This window comes from Gorilla gorilla, chromosome 3 (assembly GCF_029281585.2).
Source record: "Gorilla gorilla gorilla isolate KB3781 chromosome 3, NHGRI_mGorGor1-v2.1_pri, whole genome shotgun sequence".
Classification (NCBI taxonomy): Eukaryota; Metazoa; Chordata; class Mammalia; order Primates; family Hominidae; genus Gorilla; species Gorilla gorilla.
This window is the reverse complement of record NC_073227.2, coordinates 108,436,483-108,462,767: the sequence shown is the minus strand read 5'-3', so window position 1 is coordinate 108,462,767 and position 26,285 is coordinate 108,436,483. Positions and strand designations below refer to the sequence as shown.

General features: G+C 40.7%; 1 protein-coding gene across 12 annotated transcripts in view; it reads left to right on the top strand.

Annotated features, from left to right (window-relative positions):
- ABCG2 (ATP binding cassette subfamily G member 2 (JR blood group)) overlaps positions 1-26,285 on the top strand; it is a 145,852-nt gene that overhangs the window by 87,225 nt on the left and 32,342 nt on the right. For 9 of the 12 annotated variants that reach the window (XM_063705419.1, XM_063705418.1, XM_063705420.1 and 6 more), the window contains 4 exons: positions 11,066-11,287; positions 18,418-18,477; positions 19,133-19,247; positions 19,832-19,984. In XM_063705419.1, coding sequence (XP_063561489.1) covers positions 11,085-11,287; positions 18,418-18,477; positions 19,133-19,247; positions 19,832-19,984 — 531 coding nt within the window. In that variant the 5' untranslated portion in view covers positions 11,066-11,084. Of the gene's footprint in view, positions 1-5,677; positions 5,776-11,065; positions 11,288-18,417; positions 18,478-19,132; positions 19,248-19,831; positions 19,985-26,285 lie in introns of those variants that run through there. The other 3 variants (XM_055384630.2, XM_055384637.2, XM_055384629.2) reach the window with 2 other exon arrangements.

Sequence of the window (26,285 nt, the reverse complement as noted above, 5' to 3'; positions counted from 1 at the left end):
GCTTCTCAGTGAGTCCCCTCTTAAATGTAAATGAGTTATTCACTTCCTGTGGGCCTGAAGCTAAACCACTGTCATTTACTTTTGGCCTTGTTTTCCCAGTTTGGGCAGTGTAAGAGGAGGTCAGGAAATGGAATTGTTTGGGGCAGGCGATTTTGCAGAACATGCACAGATAATAGGTTTCAGGGAGCTCTCATAGGCTATGGAGGGAGGGGTGCAGGACAGTGTCCTCATCTTGGCTCTTGATATTATTACGGTGGACTGTTATGTGGTCTCCCTGCATTGTCCCTACCCATGACCAAAGTCAGAGTGATCCTTTAAACCAAGCTTGTCCAACGTGCATGTGGCCCAGGATGGCTTTGAATGAAGCCCAACACAAATTAGTAAACTTTCTTAAAACATTATGTGATTTTTTTTTTTAATTTAGCTCATCAGCTGTTGTTAATGTTAGAGTGTTTTATATGTGGCCCAAGACAATTCTTCTTCCAGTGTGGCCCAGGGAAGCCAAAAGATTGGATACTCCTGCTTTAAATATAGATATCATTTCTTCACTCAGAACTTTCCTGTGCCTTCCAGTGTCATTCAGATCAAAGCCAAAGTCCTTCCTGTGGTCAGTGGTAGATACAACCCGAGTTCCTGCTCTCTTATCCTCCCTCACTCTGCTTCAGCCTCACTGGCCTCTTTGCTGTTCCTTCGACCAGCACTTGGACATATACTGCTCCTCCAGAAGGCCACCCTCAAAGCTCTGCTTGAGGGCCTCACTAGAAAGGCCTTCCGTGACCACCTCTGTTGCCTAGGTTGGAGTGCATTGGTGTGACCTTGGCTCACTGCAATCTCTGCCTCCCAGGTTCAAGCAATTCTTGTGCCTCAGTCTCCCAAGTAGCAGGAATTACAGGTATGCGCCACCACACCCGGATAATTTTTGTATGTTTAATAGAGATAAGGATTTCACCATATTGTCCAGGCTGGTCTCCAAATTCCGGGCCTCAAGCAATCCACCCACCTCGGCCTCCCGAAGTGCTGGGATTACAGGCGTGAGCCACCATTTCTGGCCCACCCTTCCTCTTTTGCTTTAATTTTTTTTCTCCATAGCACTGTTGATGGATATTTTTCATATGTAACCTCACTGAGGGCCGGGATGTTTATCTGTTGTTTTGTTTTGTCCACTCCTGTAAGTCCAGTGCCTGCCAGATAATAGAAGTCTAGTAAATATCGAATTATTATTATTATTATTTTTCGAGACAGAGTTTCACTCTTGTTGCCCAGAATGGAGTGCAATGGTGCGAGCTCAGCTCACCGCAACCTCTGCCTCCCAGGTTCAAGCAGTTCTCCTGCCTCAGCCTCCCGAGTGGCTGGGGTTACAGGCATGCGCTACCATGCCCAACTAATTTTGTATTTTTAGTAGAGACAGGGTTTCTCCATGTTGGTCAGGCTGGTCTCAAACTCCCGACCTCAGGTGATCCGCCTGCCTCGGCTCCCAAAGTGCTGGGATTACAGGCATGAACCACCGTGCCCGGCCGAATTAATTTTATAGGTGAGAAACAGGCTTGGAGAGGCTAAGCAGTTTCTCCAGGGTTATGTGGCTAGGAAGTTTAAGGGGAGAAGGAGCTGAAACCACACACATTCTGTGATGGATTGGATAGCATTTTATGGGCAGCCTTAGGATTTGAACATCTCCGTTCCCTCTGGGAAACTGCTGGCCAAATTGCAGATTAGATTAAGAAAATTTGGGATGTAACACTCATGTAAATTGCACTTGGTCTAATTTCATTTATGATTTGACGATTTTCTAGACTGAAGTTTTGGCTTTCTAATCACAGATTAAAACCAATTCGGACAGAATTCTTTTATTTATTAATTTATTTTTATATTTTAGAGAAAGGATCTTGCTCTCACCCAGACAGGAGTATAGTGGCGTGATCTTGACTCACTGCAGCCTGGAACTCCCTGGGCTCAAGGGATCCCCCTGCCTCAGCCTCACAAGTAGCTAGGTCTACAGGCATGTGCCACCACACCCGGCTAATTTTTCAATTTTATTTTTTGTACAGACGAGCAGAATTCCTGCAGATTTTTGTGGGAATGTAAATGAAAAAACAGTAGCCTTGTAGGGTCTTATGTTCATTTGTTTCTATTCAAAGAGAGGATTTAGATTAAGCTGAAAAATTAAGGGGACAGAAAACTGATTAGTGGTTGTCAGGGGCTGTGGTAAGGAGAGGGGATTTCTTTGGGTTAACATGAATGATCTGCCTTGATTGTAGTGGTTACAGGACTGTGTACACTTTACAATGTCAGAAAACTGTGCTCTTAAAAAGGATGAATTTTACTGTTTACAATACTGTTTCCTGTTGATGGGTTTCCAATAAACATAATTAAAAAAACCAAAGATTAGGCAGAACCGTGTGTACAGTTGGCATAGGATCCCTTCCAAAACAGTTTTTCCTTAGTAATAAGTATTAATTTCTGTAAGTTATTAATTTCCTATAGATACCTTGCTGGCTTTACTGAAAATCTTGTAGGATCAGGATATATAGGAGTGAGGAGAGGGTAGAGCTGGGACCTTGCAGTCAGGGACCCTCCAGAATTCCAGGGTCAAGTCTTAGCTCCTGATCAGGCACGCTGCACCCTTTTGATGGTCTTTGCTTACCTTTTTAGCCTCATTTTGTTACTGCCCCCCTCTGAAAACTAAACTCCAGCCTCATGAATGGTATACATGCCCCAACATATCTCTTTCGATTAAGGATGTTGCATTCCTTTACTAGAACAGCTTTTTCTCTTCTCCTTTCTTCTTTTCCGTCTACAGTGGTCCCTTGGGGTACAGTGGTCCCTTTGGGTGCATATACCCAAATCCCTGCATACTCAAGTCCCACAAGCAGCCCTGTGGAACCAGTGTATGGGCAGAGTCAGCCCTCTGTATACATGGGTTTGGCATTCTTCCATCTGCGTATAAGTGGACCATGTAGTTCAAACCTGTGCTGTTCAAGATTCAGCTGTACTTGGTCTGTCTTCTCTAGGAACTTGCTTCTAGACCCTCCCACCTCGCAGGTCTTGTGCTCCTTCAGGGATGGAACTGTCTTAATCTCTCAGTTATCAAAGGAATGTGAGGTTGTAGAAATTCAGGTGGGGAAGGACATTCCTGGCTGGAAGTATGTCCTGCATTGAAACAGGATAATTGTAGTTTTTGTGAACTACAGCTGTGTTAACCATATTGAGTTCTTAGGTAGGTTTGCTTCGGATTTGTGCTTACCTTTCACGAATTTCATGCTCAGTCTATTCTGTATGTGTGTTTTTGCTCTCTAAATTTTATAGGCAGTTCAGTAATCTTACCAGAATCTAAATTCTGTAGAAGAGTTGTCAAAATCTACTCCTTAACATGGTTAGTGACTTCATCTTGCTAGTGCTTACATCTTTATTAAGCTACCTTGCAACAGAGTGTGACACATTGATTTAATCTTTCACTTAATAGGAATAATTGAGAACAGGGTCTGAAGAACTCTGCAGGAAACGAAAATAGTTCCCTGCTTTTATGATAGCCAGCCTCTGTAGAGAAATTCAGTTTTCAAATCCAAATATGACTTTTAGAAATTGCAGATTTGCAAGGAATTCTAAAGGAAATACTTTCATAAATATCATTTTTCTGTGTACTTAGTGTAGGATAGACACAAGGGCAAAGAGCATGAAGAAGAAGAAAGTTCATGCTCTGTGACCCAAGCTTGCAGAACATTTTAATGCTGAATTGTTAAAGCTGTTATCTAAATACTGGTATATATTGCTAGAGAGTTTAGGTACGTTTTTTTGAGACAGGATCTTGTCATGTTGCCCAAGCTGATCTCCTGTGCTCAAGAGATCCTCCTGCCTCAGCCTCACAGCTGGAATTTCAGGCACAATAGTGCCAGGCTCTTTGGGACTTTCATAGGGAAGCCTGCGAGGGTGCCTGGAAGAGTTCAATGGATTCTTTTAGTTTTCTTTTTTACTTTCTTTCCTTCCTTTTCTCTCTTCTCTTCTTTTTTCTTTTCTTTTCCTTTCCTTTCCCTCTTTCTTTCTTTCTTTTCTTTTCTTTCTCTTTCTTCATTTCTTTTTCCTTCCTTTCTTTCTCCTGTTCCCTCCCTGCCTCCCTCCCTCCCTCCCTTCCTCCCTCCCTCCTTTCCTTCCTTCTTCCTCCCTTCCTTCCTTCTTTCTCCTTTTTCTTTGCTTTTCTTTCTTTTTGACAGGGTTACTCTGTTGCCTAGGCTGGATTCCAGTGGCACAATCATGATTCACTGCAGCCTCCGTCTCATGGACCCTCAAGGGATCCTCCCACCTCAGCCTCCCCAGTAGGTGGAATCACAGGTATGGACCACCACGCCTGGCTAAATTTGTTATAAAAATTAATGGGTTTTAGCCAAGCACGGTGACTCATGCCTGTAATCCCAGCACTTTGGGAGGCTGAGGCAGGTGGATCATCTGAGGTTGGGAGTTCAAGACCAGCCTGGCCAACATGGTGAAACCCCATCTCTACTAAAAATACAAAAATCGCTAAGTGTGGTGGTGGGCTCCTGTAGTCCCAGCTACTTGGGAGGCTGAGGCAGGAGAATTGCTTGAACCTGGGAGGCAGAGGTTGCAGTGAGCCAAGATCGCACCACTGCACTATGTCCTCGGCAACAGAGTGAGACTCTGTCTTGAAAAAAGAAAAAAAAAAAAAGCCTCAGTCATATGGATTTGTCCTAGACTCTGATTTGTTTATGAAACTCCCACACTTACTTATGTAAGGAAACTTTTTTTTTTTTTTGGTCATATTAACCTGTCTATTGCCAGTTTAATTTCTAGGAACCCAGCTAGGGAACCCACAGGGGAGATGGAAAAGGATTTTTTCTTCTCTAAAGTAACATTTAAGAAAACCTAACAGTGATACATTGTTGCAAACTGAAGACCCAAGGAGGGTGGGCAGGTTTGTCATCCATGAGAGTCTTGGTTGGTTCTGATTTAACAAAAGTTCATCCCTCTCAAAGCCTTAACCTTTGATGTCCCCACTGTCATTGCCTCTGTTATCCAAGCATGGCTCCCCTGGATTTTTGCAGTTACCTCCCTGCTAGTCCTTGCTTCCACACTTGCCTCTCCTTCCTCCTGTTGTTCTCCACACAGCAGAGTGTTCCTTTATTTATTTATTGAGACAGGGTCTTGCTCTGTTGCCCAAGCTGGAGTGCAGCAGCGCGATCTTAGCACACTGCAATCTCTGCCTTCTGAATTCAAGCGATTCTCCTGCCTCAGCCTCCCGAGTAGCTGGGATCAAAAATGCACACCACCATGCCCAGCTAATTTTTGTATTTTTAGTAGAGACGGGGTTTCACCATGTTGGCCAGGGTGGTCTCAAACTCCTGACCTCAAGTAATCTGCTCACCTCAGCCTTCCAAAGTGCTGAGATTACAGGCGAGAGCCACCGCACCTGGCCTGGCCCAGAGTGTTCCTTTATAAACATCATTAGGGTTGTGAGCCTTTCCTGATTAAAAGGCCTCAGTGGCTTCTCACTGACCATACAGCCCTTCTGTGATTGGGTCTCTTCCTGTCTGTCGGGAATCAGGCCACGTTCTCCAGATCACTGTGCTGCCATGATGTGGGGTCCTAGAGCACCTAGCCAGTTTAACTCTGAAACCACCATACAAGCGGGCTTTGGGCCTGAATATAATCAACACTGGACCTCTCAGGACGAATCTGTCAAATCGGATATAACATGAAAGCCCATGGATCAATCTTTTAAAGGCAATAAAATACCATGATACCTTTTAAAGACAAGGGACAATTTATGTAAGTTAAACTTCAGATTTTGTGTTTCTTTTCCTTTCCACTGCTAAGTTTGTAGCAATCGCCTGACAGTGATTTGATTGCTCAGGATTGTTATCTTTTGAGATTAACCTCAGTAAACACTTTAAAGAGGTATGTAATTTATGCAGCATGCCTTATGGCTATGAGGTAGAGTGCAACTCCATATACTAGCGTCATCCTAGGAAAAAAAGAAGGAAGAGTAGAGGCTGGAATTCTCAACTTGAGGCTATCTTGGCTTCTACCAACAAATGCAGTAGTTCCAGCTGGGCAGGTGGCAGGCTGAAGACTTTAGGCTCTACCTGTGCACTTTTTTTTTTTTCCTATTCTCAGTTTTTGTTGTATGAAAATGTTGTTTTGAGTTGCGCAATTTGAGCTTTCCAATTGTAAAGAGTGTTCTATACAATTAAGAGTTTGATAAAGAGTAAAAAAATTGAGAAATATGGTATCTGTAATGCAGATTATCATTTTTATAATAGAGTACCAGCATATATTGAAGACAAATGGTTAAACTTCTCAAAAAAGTAAAAATGTGCTGGGCGCGGTGGCTCACACCTATAATCCCAGCACTTTGGGAGGCCGACGTGGGCGGATCACCTGAGGTCAGGAGTTTGAAACCAGCCTTGACCACCATGGTGAAACTCCGTCTCTACTAAAAATACAAAAATTAGTTGGGCGTTGTGGCATCGGCCTGTAATCCCAGCTACTAGGGAGACTGAGGCAGGAGAATCACTTGAACCTGGGAGGTGGAGGTTGCAGTGAGCCGAGATCATGCCATTGCACTCCAGCCTGGGCAGCAAGAGTGAAACTCCATCTCAAAAAAAAAAAAAAAAAAAAAAGTAAAAATGTGGCCTTGCTAGTTAGGAAGCAACAAGAAAGGCGAGGTATGAATGATATAGGTAGACCAGCAGGAAAGAGACAGCAGAGCTGGGGAAAGAATCTCCATATGCAAATCCCTTCTGTCTTATTTGAAAGGGCTTTTTGAGTTGGCTAAGATACATAATCAGGCCAAATAACATGAATCGGCTGGGATCAGGTAAAGTGTAAAGCCATTTGAAGGCTTCCTTTCACTTAAGGCTTTGCAGGGGGTCTAGGACACAGAAAGAGAAAAAGAAATGGATTAGCCTTAGCAGGTAATCTGCAAATAAGGAAACAGCAACAGGTGGGAGGTTGATTTTTGTTGTAGGGACATCTCGTTGTGTGATGGGTATTTTCCTTGATATAAAAAGATGATGCTAATCCAATGAGATCAGCACACATGTCCAGAAAGCTTCTGACCATGGGGAAAGACTGGTGTTTGCTTAAAGGTAGTTGTTACTTTTAGAGAGTCCCTAAACCCAGAATACTATATTCATTAGAGATCGGGCACTTTGAGATGAGTCTGGTGCTGAGTTGGTATATTTTATTTATTTAATCCTTACTGTATTTTTTTTCTTAGAGTAAGTGTATTGCTCCATATTGGTGTTAGAATTAAAGTTTGTTTTTTTTCCTTTCTTTTTGATGTAACGTGCTTCAGCTTGATGGTGTGCCTTGGTTATACCTGACTAATCACTTGGTTTGTGACTCATGAATGACTAAGGCCCTGTATCTCCCAAGGAAGATTGTTAGAATCCTAGCCAGGAATGAAACAGCTTCTGAGTAATGTGAATTACACATTTAATCCTATCACAAGAAAGGTAAACTCTTTCTCTGCAGGCACTTCTAAGATTGTGATTGTGTTTATAAGTGTTACCCTCTGTCTTGTATGGGCATGGGTGATCACTCTTTCTTGGGTACTTTAGCTCTAGTTGTTGCCTTTTATTTGTGGAAACCTCACAAAAGTGTCTTTAAAATTTCCATCTTGAGTCAGTGAGCTATTTAAATTCAAGCAATAAGTTATTTGATACTCTTAAGAAGTCTTTTCCTCAGTGGCTGAATGAACATCAAATGGGGATGGCAGTAGGAGAAGTGATTGCTAGTGTTGGAATTGGTGTATTTTGGTTTCTGAATACGTGGGGAGATGGTTTAAAACCTTTTTGAAGTAAAGGTGTGAAGTTCATACATTACAGTTATCTCTAGAGATCCCTGGGGAATTGGTTCCAAGACTCCCCTCGGACACCCAAATCCACATATGCTCAAGTTCCTGATATAACATGGCATAGTATTTGCATATAACGTACACGCATTGTTCCATATACTTTAAATCATCTCTAGATTACTTGTAATACCTAATACAATGTAAATGTTATGGTAATAGTTGTGATACTATATTGTATAGGAAATAATGATGAAAAAATTCTGTATATGTTATGTACAGACACAGCCATCCATTTATATTTATTTTTAAATATTAATTTTTTTGAGATGGGGTATTACTCTGTCACACAGGCTAGAGTGCAGTGGCGCAATCTCGGCTCACTGCAATCTCTGCCTCCTGGGCTCAAGTGATCCTCCTGCCTCAGCCTCCCGAGTAGCTGAAACCATCGGTGTGCACCAGCATACCTGGCTATTTTTTTGTATTTTTGATAGAGATGGGGTTTCACCATGTTGTGCAGGCTGGCCTTGAACTCCTGCGTTCAAGTGATCTGCCTGCCTTGACCTCCCAAAGTGCTGGGACTACAGGTGTGAACCACCACGCCTGTCCTATTTTTTAATATTTTCGATTTGCAGCTGGTTGAATCTTCAGACGCAGGACTCAAGGACAGGGCTGCTGACTGTACTTGTGCCTTCTCTTTCACTGCTTCAAGAGAACAGAATTTTGGCTAATTATTACCATTCATTGTGTTCACAGATTAAAACCCAGCCATGTACCTTGAATTTGCTGGGTGTCAGTCTTTAAATGGTTTCTACTTTTCCAGACTCCAAATGAATAGACTTGTAAATATGATTATGTTTCTGGATTACAGAAACAGTTATTAGGAGATAACTTTGGTTTTTGGCAGTTTTATTATGATATGCCTAGATTTGTCTTTTTTTGTATTCATCCTCTTTGGTGTTCCTAGAGTTTCTTCAATCTGTGGCTTGATACCTTTGTCAGTTTTGGAAAATACTGGCCAGTATGTCTTCAAATACTGATTCTGTCTAAGTACCCATTTTGCCGCATTTTCCCTTCTCTTTCAGGTTGCCTGTTATGCGTATGACAGACCTTTTTCATCTTATCCCATATGTTTGTTATGCTTTTTTATGTAGTTCTCATTCTTTTTAATTAGGAGATTTTTTCCCCCTTTCATGGTAATAATTTTCATCATTCATAATTTTCATCCTGGATGTTTTCTGTATACTAGTCTTCCAGTTCACTAAATTCTCTTTCCTAATTTGTGTCTAAACTAGGAAAGCTGCTGTTAAACTCATCGATTGAATTCTTAATTTTTGTTTGTTTTTGTAGATCTTTGTTCCTTGGTGAGAATCTGTCTTTTAATTTTCTTAAACACATCAATCTTTTGTTTTAATGTCAATGTCTGTTAACTCCAGTCTAGATTACTTGTGGGTCTGTTTCCATTTTCTCATTTCTGGAACATCAGGTTCTGTTTTTTGGCATGCCTGGCAATTTTAAAAAATTTTTTCATTATTTTTAAACTTATGATTCGTGAATCAGGCAGCCTTCAGAATCACAGCAGATTCAGAGAGATTCCCGATGCCTGGCAATTTTTTATTGAAAATTTGGATGATATCTTCTTGGAGAGTGGATTTAACCTTCTTCTAGCAGTCTGGGCAGATCGCCATGATTGAGTAGACTGGTTTTTTGGTTTGTCCACATTCCCAGAGCATAATGCTTTTGGGATCTCTTTCCAGGGCTCCTCCTCTGTTAGGCGCTCAACACCAACAAAATTTTGTCTCCCTAGTGCTGACAGACTGCTGAAATATCTGCTCAGAAATAGTAGAGGCTTCAGTAAGCCGACTCATTTCTTCTAGCAGCTTCTTCCTGCTTGGTTTGTCTGAGCTGTGCCCCAGGTGTGTACAATTTTTGTGTGCAAATACCCACCTTAAGAGGAAAGGGCACGCGGAATGCGGAGTTTGTTTCAGTGCTTCAGTCCCTCCATTCCGTGATTTTGGTTCCTCATGTCCTGGCCTCTTTGGTTGCTTTTATCAGACAGGACTCTTCAACAGTTTCTTCTTACTGTTTTTGGTCTACTTTTGTCGTTGTGCTTAGGAGGACTGTTTGGGAACAGCAGCTCCATCATAGGCAGAGAGAAAGTTCGTCATGGATTACTTTGACTTTTAAAAATTAAAACTACATTTATTGAAGTTAACATTTCAAACCTGTTTCACAAGTTGTTAAGCTCATCTTAAGGTCTTACTCAAATAAATCTTTTTTGAGACCTTTTGTAATTTGTTTAATGAAATATTTCACATTTTATTGATACATTTAATATTCTTTTTTGTTTTAAATTTTTGCTCAACTTTTGGTTTGATTTACTTAATGATTTTCGTACCTAACTTTAAATCTCCCTAGAATTTAAATATATTTGTTAATTAAGGAAATTAATATGTAATTGCAAACAATTTTGGAGTTTACCTTCTTTGCTGATTGAAGGTGCATAACAACTTCCGACATAAAGTCTGGAGCTATAAATTCAGAGAAATGTCTCCTGTTCCTGACTGCTTGGCTAAGCCCCTTTTGATAATAATGATGCTATAAACTCCGCAATTAAAAAAAAAATAGAGTTTCTTTTTTTTCCCTTTGTTTTTGAGATGGAGTCTCGCTCTATCGCTCAGGCTGGAGTACAGTGGCACGATCTCTGCTCACCGCAACCTCTACCTCCCTGGTTCAAGCCATTCTCCTGCCTCAGCCTGCCCAGTAGCTGGGATTACAGGCACACGCCACCACACCTGGCTAACTTTTGTATTATTAGTAGAGACAGGGTTTCACCATGTTGGCCAGGCTGGTCTTGAAAAAAAATACAGAGATTCTGATGATGAGCATGTAGTCTGTCCCTGCACTTGACTTATATCATAATATGCTTTTCAAGCCAGACAAGTCTAACCCTTATCCATCCTTTTCCTGCTTTATCAGTTTTTTGTAATTTTCATACTCTTCCTATTTACTTATTAGGACCCATTTACTTATTAGGGATGTATTTGACATCTAATTGGAGTTTATGCATTCCAAGTTGTGCCTGTCTTCCCATTTAGGTTTTTAGGATGTTCTTATCACAATGGTATGGGCCGTTCATTGGAAATGAAGCTACTCATTGCCGCACATTTAAAAATGGACTTGTTTTAAATGTATTGTCACCTAGTGTTTGCAATCTCATTTATCTGGACTATCAACTTACTATTGCTTTTCTGTCTACAGAAAGATAAAAACTCTCCAGATGTCTTCCAGTAATGTCGAAGTTTTTATCCCAATGTCACAAGGAAACACCAATGGCTTCCCCGCGACAACTTCCAATGACCTGAAGGCATTTACTGAAGGAGCTGTGTTAAGTTTTCATAACATCTGCTATCGAGTAAAACTGAAGAGTGGCTTTCTACCTTGTCGAAAACCAGTTGAGAAAGAAATATTATCGAATATCAAGTATGTACATGAACTTGTAAAAAGACAGCTTTTTAATTTACCTACAGTGAACCTCACAGGTTTTGGCTATTTCCAAGAAACTGGCTATGAACATTTTTGTACAAGTCTTTGCACAGATATACAGACACATGCTTTCATTTGTTTTAGCTAAACTAGGAGTGAAATAATTGGGCCACATTTTAGGTATATGTTTAACTCTCAAAGTAACTGCCAGACTTTTTAAAAAAAATGCACCACATGTGGCTGGGTATGGTGGCTCATGCCATTAATCCCAGCACTTTGGGAGGCCGAGGCAGGCGGATCATGAAGTCAAGAGATCGAGAACATCCTGGCCGACATAGTGAAACCCTGTCTCTACTGCAAATACAAAAAATTAGCTGGGCGTGGTGGTGTGTGCCTGTGATCCCAGCTACTTGGGAGGCTGAGGCAGGAGTATGGCTTGAATCTGGGAGATCAAGTCTGCAGTGGGCGATGATTGTCCCACTGTACAAATAGGTGGCAAAGTGAGAGCCTGTCTTAAAAGAAAAAGAAAAAGCATACTTTGTGAGGGTACATTTATTTTGCTTATCTTATCTTTTAAAGCTGGTAGATTAGTAACTTGATGCACTAGAAGTCTCGTCTGCTCAAGGCTTCACACTTTTTTTTTTTTTTTGAGAGGAAGTCTCGCTCTATCACCCAGGCTGGAGTGCAGCAGCACAATCTCGGCTCACTGCAACCTCCACCTCCCGGGTTCAAGTGATACTCCTGCCTCAGCCTCCCGAGTAGCTGGGATTACAGGTGTGTGCCACCATGCCTGGCTAATTTTTGTATTTTTAGTCAAGATGGGGTTTCACCATGTTGGCCAGGCTGGTCTTGAACTCCTGACCTCATGATCCACCCGCCTCAGCCTCCCAAAGCACTGGGGTGTGAGCCGCTGTGCCAGGCCACGCATTTTTTTTTATGGTCAAATGGCATGCCTTTCAGCAATAGATGAGTTCATCTTTACTGCGCGAATAGAACTGTGTTCCTTACTAGGCTCATAAAAATGCAGTCAGATCTTGCAGTTCTTTCACATTTTAGCGGAAAAGTCATCAAGGGTTGGTGTTTTTGCTGCTGGCATTTCCTGTTTAAGTATCCATGAGAAAGGCCTCTTTGGCTGTAGTATTTCCAGTCTTTCTCCTATCTGCTGGCTCCAACTCTAAATACAGTTTCTGGAGGTAGAGGAAGGGCTGCTGTCATTTATCTTACTTTTGATTTGTGTTTGATAGCAGCATCACCATTCAGATAGTCATCTACATTCCAAAAAAGCTGATGAGAATTTTGATTTTGGTTTTTCCTCTGGACATTTTGTAATTTCACTTCTAGAACTAAGTCACTGTAACCTGATTTCCTCTGCAGGGGGAAGAAGATAAAAACAGTCTGACCATGAGAATTTAAAAAGTTGTGATTCTTCTGACTTAGGACAAATCTTTCTCTTATGCTTGTTTGTCTCCATACCCAGCATTTGAGCTTTCCCTCACCAACGCTGAAGATCTTATGGAAAAATAAATTCATTCCCATAGATATGTGGGTGTCGTGTTATTTTAAGAGAAATTCATTATACTCTTGGAAAATTTTTAATTAATAACTTATTTTGAAATGATTTCAAATTTATTTATTTATTTTTTAGAGATGGAGTCTTGCTGCATCACCTAAGCTGGAGTGTGGTGCTGCAATCGTAGCTCACTATAAGCTCCAACTCCTAGGCTCAAGTGATTCTTCCGCCTCAGCCTCTGGAGTAGCTAGATGCCACAATGCCTGGCTAATTAAAAATTTTTTATGTGTGGAGATGGGGTCTTCCTACGTTGCCCAGGCTGGTCTTGAACTCCTGGGCTTAAGTGATCCTCCCACCTTGGCCTCCCAAAGCACTGGGGTTATAAGCATGAGCCACTGCACCTGGCCTGATGTTAAATTTAAACCTTTCAGGAACATAACCCTTTTCATTCAGGTTCTCAGCCAACATTTCACTGCATTTGTTCTCATCACTTTGTCTCTTCATGTTCCCATGGTCATTACTGTTTTTTCTGAACCGCGTGAGTGCAGGCTGTCCACATGGTGCTTCCTTCTCCTTAACTCCTTTGTGTGTGTTCTTGAAAAAACAACCCTCTCCTATATAACCACTCAGACATTGTCCAGGAGGAGCCAAGGGGAAATGTAGCCTTGTAATGAAGGTCGTGGTAGGTCCCCAGGGCTTTGGATCAACCATGCCCCTCACATATTTGACTGCCACCATATCCTGTCTCTTCAGTCTCATTCAACGTGGTATTTTCTTATCTCATCCCACCCCTGGTGATGTTAAAATTGATCACTTGGTCATGTTGATGTCTGCCAAACTTGGCTATAATGTCACCCTTTCCCCTTGGTAATTGATTAGTGTTATGAGGAGAGATAAACTGACATTATTCCAGAACTCCATTCTACATTAAACTTCACCAACTTCAGTCCCCACTGGATGACTCCTGCCTGAGTCAGCCACCGCTATCATAGTCGCCAAACAGTGATTTTCTATTATCATTATCTCTTAGTTTGTTTTACCAAAAGGAAAAACCTTCATCTATCACCAGTATAGAGTCAGGGATTTATATTTTATTCAATTAATGCATTATTATGTTTTACCTTCATACTCTTATTGTTCCTGATTTGGTGGGAGATCTTTCAAGGTGGGTTCTTCCCTCTCTCCGTCTCTCATTCTTTGGATATATCTCCTCATTCTTATTTTATTTTATTTTTTTGAGACGGAGGTTTGCTCTTGTTGCCCAGGCTGGAGTGCAGTGGCATGATCTTGGCTCACTGCAACTTCCGGCTCCTGGGTTCAAGCGATTCTCCTGCCTCAGCCTCCTAGCTGGGATTACAGGTGCCCACCACCATGCCCAGCTAATTTTTTGTATCTTAGTAAAGACGGGGTTTCATCATATTGGCCAGGCCGGTCTCAAACTCCTGACCTCAGGTGATCCACCTGCCTTGGCCTCCCAAAATGTAGGGATTACAGTCATGAGCCACCGTGCCCAGCCTCTTTTTGTAATTAAACAAATTTTATTAGAGACAAGGTCTTACGTTGTTGCCCAGGCTGGAGTGCAGTGGCATGATCATAGCTCACTGCAGCCTCAATCTCTTGGGCTCAAGTGATCCTATCACCTCAGCCTCCTGAGTAGCTGGGACCACCGGCACATGCCACCACTTCCAGCTAACTTTTAAGTTTTTTGTAGAGATAGGGTTTCACTATGTTTCCCAGGCACATCTCAAACTCCTGGGCTCAAGTGTTCCTCCCACCTTGCCTCATTCTTTGAATATTTGCTTGGCACAGCGAGCAGTTCCAGACTCACTGTGTACTTACCCTGCCTCAGACCTAGAATCAGCTGTTGATTTTTATGGAGGAGATATTTACAAAACCAAAATCTGGGTGTTTAAAATGCTCATTGCTATTGGGATGTCATTGTTTCTAGGCTTTCTCAGTGGAGTGAGACCTAGAGAATATATGTATGCGTATACGTCTACACACATACGCATACACATACATGCATAACTTTTTAAAAAACTACCTCCCATGTGCAGGTGCATACAGATCTGGCCAAAGCGGGTGGGAGAAGAGCTGGGGGAGCAGTAGTGACCATTCCCGCAGCACCCTGGGAGTTTCCATCTTTATCTTTCTATAGCTGTCTTTGTATATGGATTAAAACCTATGGCTTCTCATTAATTTCTCCAATTCTGATCTGAACCCTCAAGATTCTGTCTATATTTCCATGTTAGTAAAATTTCAAAAAGTGACAAATCTAGCCCTAATTGGCTAGAGAGGGTGGGAGATTGTTTATATTATGGAATAAGAAAATCAGCAAGTACATTAAGGATGTACATTAAGGATATACTTCCTAATTTTCCTATTCCATAATATAAACAATCTCTCCACCCTCCAGCTATCTCTTCTCAACATTTTTTAAAAGGTGAAAACATTTTTCCTTGTCTTTTTAGAAGTAATCCCATTTATAAAAATGCAGAAATTTATTTATTCAACAAATTTTGAATGCCTGCTAGTGCAGGACATTGTGCAAGATGCTAGTGACACAGGTAAATCCTCAGTTCAGGGAAGCCTTAAAGCCTAGTGGGGGATTCAGAACACACTTTCACGCTGATAAAAGGATTGATTAGAAGACCCAATGGGAGCCCCAACCCTAAATTGGAGGGCCCGGGCGTGGTGATTGAGAAAGTGAAGATTTTGTGTGTGTAGGGATGGGAGGGTGGGAGGGAAGTGAGCATTGACCTCTCTTGTCCATAAACAAAACAAGACCAAGGGATTAATCATTATCCACTAAAATGTAATAGAGGTGACAGGATATTTTGGGGTAAATTTTATTCCCTGTGTTCCAGGTTCATGTTCAGTGGTTTACAACAACTGCGCTGTATGTCATGGGCAGGAGGGTGTGAGAGGTGGTAGCGATGTGGCATGCTGTTCTTGTTGACAGACTTTTATAGTGAGGGACACTGACCTGCATGCAAATGCTGTAAAGCAATAAATAAGGGTGGGGAATGCAGTTTCAGGGATGATAGAAGGGTGGAGGGTGGGGTGGGCAGGCCAGTGAATTGTAGACCATAGACTAGAACAGAGGTCAGCAGGCTGTTTCCATAAAGGGCAGATAGTATTAATAAACATTTTCAGCTTTGTGGGCCATGCGTCTGTGTTGCAGCTACTCAGCTGTGGTGTAGCATGAAAGCAGCCCTAGGTAATACGTAAGGGAATGAGCACGGCCCTGTTCCAACAACCCTTTGTCTAAGAAAACTGCTGATCCCTGGACTAGAATGTAAACTCCTCAAGGGCTCAGACTTTGTTTTTCGTTTGTTTGTTTGTTTTGTTCTCAACTCTCCCATGCCCTAGAAGAATATCTTGTATGTACACAGTAAATACTTGATCATTGTGTTGAGTGGATGGAGTTGGAAATAGCCACTGCTCCAAATGGAAACTCTTGGCATTTATGACTGGACATTGTTGTTGTTTTCTGTAATGCCAGAGTTTCATCCCAAAGTAGTAAGCCAAGCTCTTTGTCTTAGAACATTCATGTTGAGGTTTGGGTTAATCATTTAGGATTGCTTTGTCTTTATTTGAGTAGGTATTTTAGAAACCTGGAAAGCTTTTCTGACAGTGGAGCCTTAGTGAATAACAAGCTTATGGTGATTTTAGAGGCAGTTATCAGGGAGCTGTTTATAAAGAAGATGCATCAAGAGCTATAGATAAATGCACCTTGAAAATTTGCCCAATCATTAGTATGTTGTTTTACACATTTAGAGGGAAGAGTCCACCGAAAGAGTAAGAGATTTTTCTGTTAGATCTTGCTCCTGGTTTACCTAACTCCCATTGTCTTTGTGCAGTGTTTCAGTGAGAGATACCCCAGTTAATGAGCAAAGTGAAAGCTACATTTCACCCTTGTACCCACCAGCCGTTGTACAATTGTGACAGTTCAAGTACAACAGGCAGTAAATGCTCAGGGAGTCTTGGGTTTAAGCACTGTGGTGCAGTTGCTTATCACTCATAATTGTATAGGATCATAGGACTGGCCTCTGTGCTAATCATTATTTGAGAATGAAATAGTCTTTGGCTTTGACCTTCCATTTGGAATAGATATTACTTTCTCTGTGGAATATATTGTAACTTACTTATCAATTCTAAGGAGAGAATGGGCATAGACACCTGTGTTTTGAAAGGAACAAGCCAGGCCCCACCCTGAATTCTCCTTTCTTCTTCTTCTTCTTTTTTTTGAGACAGAGTCTTGCTCTGTTGCCCAGGCTGGAGTACAATGACGTGATCTCGGCTCACTGCAACCTCCACCTCCTGGGTTCAAGTGATTCTCCTGCCTCAGCCTCCCGAGTAGCTGGGATTGCAGGCACCCACCACCGTGTCTGGCTAATTTTTGTATTTTTAGTAGAGACGGGGTTTTGCCATGTTGGCCAGGCTGGTCTAGAACTCCTGACCTCAAGTGATCCACCTGCCTCAGCTTCCCGAAGTGCTGGGATTACAGGCATGAGCCACCACACCCGGCCAAATTCTCCTTTCTCCAGTTCCTTCACTTATCATTCTACTTGCTATCTTTAGGATAAAATCAAACTATTTGCCGTCTTCTTGGGTCTCAGCACAGTCAACACTGCCATAATTTTTTCCACCTTCCTTCTCTATCTGAATATTCACTACCCTCAGACATCCACTTTGTTTGAAACGTGCTTATGTATGTACCACGTCTTCATATTCTTAAAGGATGACCCTACCAAAGTGATGTCTTCTCCTTCTAAACTTGGAATTTTCCAGTGTATTTATCTGACTCTTAACAAGGAAGAAAATGATATATCTTGAGGATATATCTTTTACTTTTCTAAATGGATTAAGGCATTTTTTTTCTTTCGGTCATGTTTTCTTTTTATCCTGAAGTACTTTATCCCAGCCTCAATTTCTACTTAGATGTTTCTTGGGCTGATTAGATTTTAGCAGTGAGAATACTTCTACCAGTATTCCACAAATTAGCGACTTATTAATTGTGTAGAATTTGACTAGGTAGCAAATGTGACCACTTGAAGATACAGTACTGATCATCAAACAGTACTCAGAACACGCCATGTATTTCGTTTCACACTGTGTTAAGAGCAGTAAGTGTAACAGAGATGTTTCACAAGAATCTGTTAGTTATTTCAAGGAACGTTAAATGTTGAATGTCATTTTCCAGAAAATATAAATGGGTTAGAGAATAAGTGAAAGGAATTTAGAGGAATCTATGCCATTTTTCTTGTAGGACTTGACCAGTGATTAACATCCATTATATATTACACATCAAATCAACAATCTTTTTTTTTTTTTTCTTTAAGTAGAGACAGTGTCTCCCTATGTTGCCCAGGCTGGTCTCAAACTCCTGGCCTCAGGCAATCCTTCTGCTTTGGTCTCCCAGAGTGCTGGGATTACAGGCCTGAGCCACCATGCATGACCTGTTTTGTTTGTTTGTTTTCTTTAAGAGTTGGTTTGTGTTTGTGTTCTCTTTGTAATTTCATCAACCTTCATTGAGTATATTCAGTGCCTACCCTAAATTAATAGAACCTGACTTAAAATGGAATAGTAAATCAGTCTGTTTTTGTGTTTACAGTGGGATCATGAAACCTGGTCTCAACGCCATCCTGGGACCCACAGGTGGAGGCAAATCTTCGTGAGTATAAGAGAGTATAAGTAAGCGTTTTCTGTGCACTTTTAATGTGCTTTTAAAATCCACTTTTTTTGTGTGCGAGCAGGTATTTATTGAGCATTTGCAATGCATGTCAGGTCTGGTTCTAGGTGCTGTGGATAACTGTAATTGCGTGGTTTTTTCCCAAAGACCAGGTAGTCTTATTAGGTTAGCTTTACTAATAGGACTTGATAAGGTGATTGACATGTAGCAGTTGACCATGTTATCAGCTAATAGGGAGGAAAAAGAATGGGAGAATATTAAAAGTAGGGAAAGGGAGCAGAAGATGTAAGTAAAGGCATGAGTCTTAGATAAAAGAGCACATTGCCTGTGTTAGTACCTCCAAGGTCAGACAGCTGGAAGGGCCATTTGGGAGATCTGTACTCGATCAGCCAATGGTGTCTTGCTTTATGTTTTGGGGCTTTATTGTAATGTACAATGAAAAGAGAAAGGTGAGAATTTTTAAAAGCATAATTTTAGTTAAACCATAGAATTTCTTGACCAGTTAATTTTCTAACTAAAGTAGAATTTGGATTCAAAGTAGCCATGAGATATATAGCACGTGTTGGAGGGAAAAAACCCACAACATATATATTCTCTTACAGGTTATTAGACCCACAACATATATGTCCTCTTATAGGTTATTAGATGTCTTAGCGGCAAGGAAAGATCCAAGTGGATTATCTGGAGATGTTCTGATAAATGGAGCACCGCGACCTGCCAATTTCAAATGTAATTCAGGTTACGTGGTACAAGTAAGTATTAGTGGGTTTGCATTTTCTGTTTCCTCTGTTTCTATATGGGTAGGTGCTTTGGCTGATAGTTCAATGTGCTTCCAGTTGATTATGTGACATGGTCCTAGAACTGACGTTCTTTACAGCAGCTTTTCTTAATTTCTCATAGACACTTATGTGAAAAGGCAGGGAGAATCTGGAATATGGCCCTTGTAAGGACAGTGATACCAATTCTAGTTTTTGTATCATTTCTAAAAGATACTACTGTTATCCTTTTTTGCCTTTCCTTCACCTTTCTTTTCCCCTAGCTTAGAAAGATATTTTGGCAAATCCTTGTATGAAGCAGTTTGGAAATGTCTGCTGGTAGTTAACATAATTACTTGCATTCTATTTGGGTGTACAGATAGGGGGTGAAAAATGATTATAGCAGGCTTTGCAGACATCTATGGGGTTAACTGTCATTTGCAGAACTGCAGGTTCATCATTAGCTAGAACTTTACCTTAGTTATGTTATCTTTGTGGATTATGTTATGTATACTAAACAGTCATGGTCTTAGAAAAGACTCATTATCATTATGTCTCATTAAAATGCTATTTGCCTTAAGGATGATGTTGTGATGGGCACTCTGACGGTGAGAGAAAACTTACAGTTCTCAGCAGCTCTTCGGCTTCCAACAACTATGACGAATCATGAAAAAAATGAACGGATTAACAGGGTCATTCAAGAGTTAGGTCTGGATAAAGTGGCAGACTCCAAGGTAATGTGGAAAAACTGAAAGCATCATGATCAGCATAAGTAGGACTTTCCCTGTGTGGATAAAATGACTCTGATTCAGAAGTTTCCTGTAATGTGTATGGTCAAAAATGGTTGCTTTCCATAACAATGAGAAAAGTGGCTTGTTACATAATATGAATGTGGAAATTAACCTGGAAAAAAAAATCTTCACATTGGTTGAATTCTGCACCTGAAGTGAGGCAATGTGGTGTTGTATGTGAAAGTGTTCATCACCTGGCCTTTCCTTATGCTCCTCCCCCACCTCATGGTTTAAGTCACGTCTCATTCCGTGTCTGCACTAACTTTTCTTCTTCCTCTTTTTCTCTTCCTCCTTTTAGTCACTCTTCCTCCAAGGGACTTTGTTCCATTGCTATTGAGGTATATTTCTGGGATTGATAAGTGATGAGAGTCCAAGGATTCTTGCTCTGTATCAGCAGTCCCCAGCTTTTGCCACCAGGGACCAGTTTTGTGGAAGACAGTTTTTCTATGGACCAGGGTAGGGGGGATGGTTTTGGGATAATTCAAGTGCATTACATTTATTGTACACTTTATTTCTATTATTATTTCATTGTAATATATAATGAAATAATTTTACAACTCATCATAATATATAATCAATGGGAGCCCTAAGCTTGTTTTCCTGCAACTAGATGGTCCCATTTGGGGGTGATGGGAAACGGTGACACATCATCAGGCATTAGATTCTCATAAGGAACACACAATTTAGATTCCTCGTACATGCAGTTCACAATAGGGTTCATGCTCCTATGAGAATCTAATGCCACCACTGACCTGACAGGTGGAGCTCAGGCGGTAATGCAAGCATTGGGGAGCGGCTGTAAATACCGATGAAGTTTTGCTCACTTGCCTGCTGTGCATCCTGTTTCCCCAGGAGTTGGGGACCCCTGCTCTGTATGTTTCAGTTTCCTATAATTTGGCTTCCAAAATTATATTTGGTCAAATTAGGATTTATTTCTCATTTGTGTAGTGTCTGTTTTTTTTAATAGCCTTTCTTTTAATAGTTTTGCCTCTCATTCCCTCCCTTCTCTGCCTCTTTTTCTTCTGCCAAATGTTTACAGACTTTTGTATGCTAAGCTGTCTTTTAGGTTCTAGAGATACAATTGTGGGCAAGAGAGACAAAGTAACTCCTCCTCTTGTGGGTTGGAGAGGATTGTGAAGAAAAAAATGACATGAATGAATGAACTTTACAATTGATTAATATGTTTGGAAGATTTGCTGAGAAGATATTTGAAGCTTTGGGTGAAAATGAGCTTTTTGCATTGTAATGGCTATAGTGTAATCCCCTGTGATATCCCGTACTTAGAAGCAATGAAGAATGAGTTGTTCTAATGGTGTATACTTCATATTATGCTTTCTGACAGTCCTTTCTGTTCAGGGTGTTTTGTTTGGAAGAGTAATTCTGAGATGCCACCATTCACTACTTATTTCCGCTTTATGAGTGATTGGGTTTTCTTTGCTTTGGTTCTGTTTGATTTTATCTTTCCAGTAGGGTGGTTTGTTCCACTCTATTCTTTACCTTCAGGCAGCCATTGCCCTATGTTGCTTGTTAGGATATCTAGGGAAAATAGACTGTGAAGGCAAAGCTATTGACTTCCTAGTTTATTTATCTAAATGATTGAAGCAATACATTTAAAATATTTTACTTTTTGTGAAATTTTAAACATAATAGAAATGTAGAGTGAATTGTCTGATTACTATAGTAATGATATGGCTATAGTATAATTAATATAATAATGAGACAATTAATATTATTTACATAGATTTCCCAGTTATTAACCTTAGGTATATATGGGGTCAATTTGGGGAGCCTCATGGTAATTGAAAAGGTGTTAGTATCGTATGAGAGAAAGTGAACTTTCCTAGCTGCGGAGCCCATGCTCTTACTGTAAGTCCACCTGGAGGCTGGGAGGGGAGAGAGTGTTAGAAGACTAATAATTATAGTTGCATTCACATTTTCTTCTCCTGACTTTATCTCCCTTTTTAGACTGTGATTTCACCATGTCACCTATCTTTTAGTGTTCTGAACTTCAAACTAAATATTTGACTGGGTGAAGAACAAACTGTTAAAAGCAGGTGCTTTTTTAAAAAAATTTTATCTTTCATTAAAGTTCTGGGATACATGTGCAGAACATGCAGGTTTGTTACATAGGTATACATGTGCTATGGTGGTTTGCTGCACCTTTCAACCCATCATCTACATTCGGTATTTCTCCTAATGCTATCCCATCCCTAGCCCCCGACACCCTGACAGGCCCCAGTGTGTGATGTTCCCCTCCCTGTGTCCATGTGTTCTCATTGTTCCACTCCCACTTATGAGTGAAAACATGCAGTGTTTCGTTTTCTGTTCCTGTGTTAGTTTGCTGAGAATGATGGTTTCCAGCTTCATCCATGTCCCTGCAAAGGACATGAACTCATTCTTTTTTATGGCTGCATAGTATTCCATGGTGTATATATGCCACATTTTCTTTATTCAGTCTATCATTGTGGGCATTTGGGTTGGTTCCAAGTCTTTGCTATTGTGAATAGTGCTGCAATAAATACATGTGTGCATGTGTCTTTATAGTAGAATGATTTATAATCTTTTGCATATATACCAGTAATGGGATTGCTGGGTCAAATGGTATTTCTGGTTCTAGATCCTAGAGGAATCACCACACTGTCTTGCACAATGGTTGAACTAATTTACACTCCCATCAACAGTGTAAAAGCATTCTTATTTCTCCACATCCTCTCCAGCATCTGTTGTTTCCTGACTTTTTAATGATTGCTATTCTAACTGGCGTGAGATGGTATCTTATTGTGGTTTTGATTTGCATTTCTCTAATGACCAGTGATGATGAAGATTTTTCATATGTTTGCTGGCTACATAAATGTCTTCTTTTGAGAAGTGTCTGTTCATATCCTTTGCCCACTTTTTGATGGGGTTGTGTTTTTCTCATAAATTTGTTTAAGGTCTTTGTAGTTTCTGGATATTAGCCCTTTGTCAGATAGATTGCAAAATTTTTCTCCTGTTCTGTAGGTTGCCTGTTCACTCTGAAGATAGGTTTTTTTTTTTTTTTTTTTTTTTTTTGCTGTGCAGAAGCTCTTTAGTGTAATTAGATCCCATTTGTCAATTTTGGCTTTTGTTGCAATTGCCTTCGGTGTTTTAGTCATGAAGTCTTTGCCCATGCCTATGTCCTGAAGGGTATTGCCTAGGTTTTCTTCTGGGGTTTTTACAGTTTTAGGTCTTACATTTAAGTCTTTAATCCATCTTGAGTTGAGGTGTAAGGAAGGGGTCCAGTTTCAGTTTTCTGCATATGGCTATCCAGTTTTCCCAGCACCATTTATTAAATACGGAATCCTTTCCCCGTTGCTTGCTTTTGTCAGGTATGTCAAAGATCAGATGGTTGTAGATGTGTGGCATTATTTCTGAGGCCTCTGTTCTGTTCCATTGGTCTATATATCTGTTTTGGTACCAGTACCATGCTGTTTTGGCTACTGTAGCCTTGTAGTATAGTTTAAAGTCAGGTCACGTGATGCCTCCAGCTTTGTTCTTTTTGCGTAGGATTGTTTTGGCTATACAGGCTTTTTTTTTTGGTTCCATATGAAATTTAAAGTAGTTTTTTCTAATTCTGTGAAGAAAGTCAATGGTAGCTTGATGGAGATAGCATTGAATCTCTATATTACTTTGGGCAGTATGGCCATTCTCATGATATGGATTCTTCCTATCCATGAGCATGAAATGTTTTTCCATTTGTTTGTGTACTCTCTTATTTCCTTTGTGGTTTGTAGTTCTCCTTGAGGAGGTTTTTCACATCTTTTGTAAGTTGTATTCCTAGGTATTTTATTCTCTTTGTACCAATTGTGAATGGAAGTTCATGATTTGCCTCTCTGTTTGTCTATTATTGGTGTATAGGAATGCTTGTGATTTTTGCACATTGATTTTGTATCCTGAGACTTTGCTGAAGTTGCTTATCAGCCTTCAGAGATTTTGGGCTGAGACAAGGGGCTTATCTAAATATACAATCATGTCATCTGCAAACAGAGACAATTTGACTTCCTCTCTTCCTATTTGAATACGCTTTATTTCTTTCTCTTGCCTGATTGCCCTGGCCAGAACTTCCAATATTATGTTGAATAAGAGTGGTGAGAGAGGGCGTCCTGGTCTTGTGCCGGTTTTCAAAGGCAGTGCTTCCAGCTTTTGCCCATTCAGTATGATATTGGCTGTGGGTTTGTCATAAATAGCTCTTATTATTTTGAGATACATTCCATCAATACCTAGTTTATTGAGAGTTTTTAGCATGAAGGGATGTTGAATTTTATCGAAGGCCTTACTGCGTCTATTGAGATAATCATGTGGTTTTCATCATTTGTTCTATTTATGTGATGGATTACATTTATTGATTTCTATATGTTGAAGCAGCCTTGCATCCCAGGGATGAAGCTGACTTGATCATGGTGGATAAGGTTTTTGATATGCTGCTGGATTCAGTTTGCCAGTAGTTTATTGAGGATATTCACATTGATGTTGATCAGGGATATTGGCCTGAGATTTTCTTTTTTTGTTGTGTCTCTGCCAGGTTTTGGTATTAGAATGATGCTGGCTTCATAAAATGAGTTAGGGAGAAGTTCCTCTTTTTCTGTTGTTTGGAATAGTTTCAGAAGGAATGGTACCAGCTCCTCTTTGTACCTCTGGTAGAATTCGGCTGTGAATCTGTCTGGTCCTGGACCTTTTTTGGTTGGTAGGCTATTAATTATTGCCTCAATTTCAGAACTTGCTATTGGTCCACTCAGTGATTTGACTTCTTCCTGGATTAGTCTTGGGAGGGTGTATGTGTACAGGAAAAGCCTTTTCTTCTAGATTTTCTAGTTTATTTGTGTAGAGGTGTTTATAGTATTCTCTGATGGTAGTTTGTATTTCTGTGGGATCAGTGATTATATCCCCTTTATCATTATTTATTGTGTCTATTTGATTCTTCTCTCTTCTTTATTAGTCTAGCTTGTGGTCTATGTATTCTGTTAAACTTTTCAAAAAACCAGCCCTGGATTCGTTGATTTGTTTGAAGGGTTTTTTCCTGTCTCTATCTGCTTCAGTTCTGCTCTGATCTTAGTTATTTCTTGTCTTCTGCTAGCTTTTTGAACTTGTTTGCTATTGCTTCTCTAGTTCTTTTAATCGTGATGTTAGAGTGTCGATTTTACATCTTTCCCACTTTCTCCTGTGGGCATTTAGTGCTATAAATTTCCCTCTAAACACTGCTTTAGTTATGTCCCAGAGATTCTAGTACATTGTGTCTTTGTTCTCATTGGTTTCAAAGAATTTATTTATTTCTGCCTTCATTTCATTATTTATCCAATAGTCATTCAGGAGCAGGTTGTTCAGTTTCCATGTAGTTCTACAGTTTTTTTTGTTTTGTTTTGTTTTTTTGAGACAGAGTCTCGCTCTGTTGCCCAGGCTGGAGTGCAGTGGCGCAATCTCAGCTCACTGCAAGCTCCGCCTCCTGGGTTCATGCCATTCTTCTGCCTCAGCCTCCTGAGTAGCTGGGACTACAGGCTTCCACCACTTCGCTCGGCTAATTTTTTGTATTTTTAGTAGAGATAGCGTTTCACCATGTTAGCCAGGATGGTCTTGATCTCCTGACCTCATGATCCGCCTGCCTCAGCCTCCCAAAGTGCTGGGATTACAGGCGTGAGCCACCACGCCCGGTCATAGTTGTGCAGTTTTGAGTGAGTTTTTTTTTTTTTTTGAGACAGAGTCTCGCTCTGTTGCCCAGGCTTGAATGCAGTGGCGTGATCTTGGCTCACTGCAAGTTCAGCCTCCCAGGTTCATGCCATTCTCCTGCCTCAGTCTCCTGAGTAGCTGGGACTACAGGCGCCCGCCACCACGCCCAGCTAATTTTTTGTATTTTTAGTAGAGACGGGGTTTCACCGTGTTAGCCAGGATGGTCTTGATCTCCTGACTTCATGATCCACCCGCCTCAGCCTTCCGAAGTGCTGGGATTACAGGCATGAGCCACCGCGCCTGGCCTTGAGTGAGTTTCTTAATCCTGAGTTCTAATTTGATTGTACTGTGGTCTGACAGACTGTTGGTTATGATTTCTGTTCTTTTGCATGTGATGAGGAGTGTTTTACTTCCAATTATGTGATAAATTTTAGAATAAGTGCTGTGTGGTGCTGAGAAGAATGTATATTCTATTGCTTTGGGGTAGAGAGTTCTGTAGGTGTCTGTTAGGTTCACTTGGTCCAGAGCTGAGTTCAAGTCCTGAATATCCTTGTTAATTTTCTAT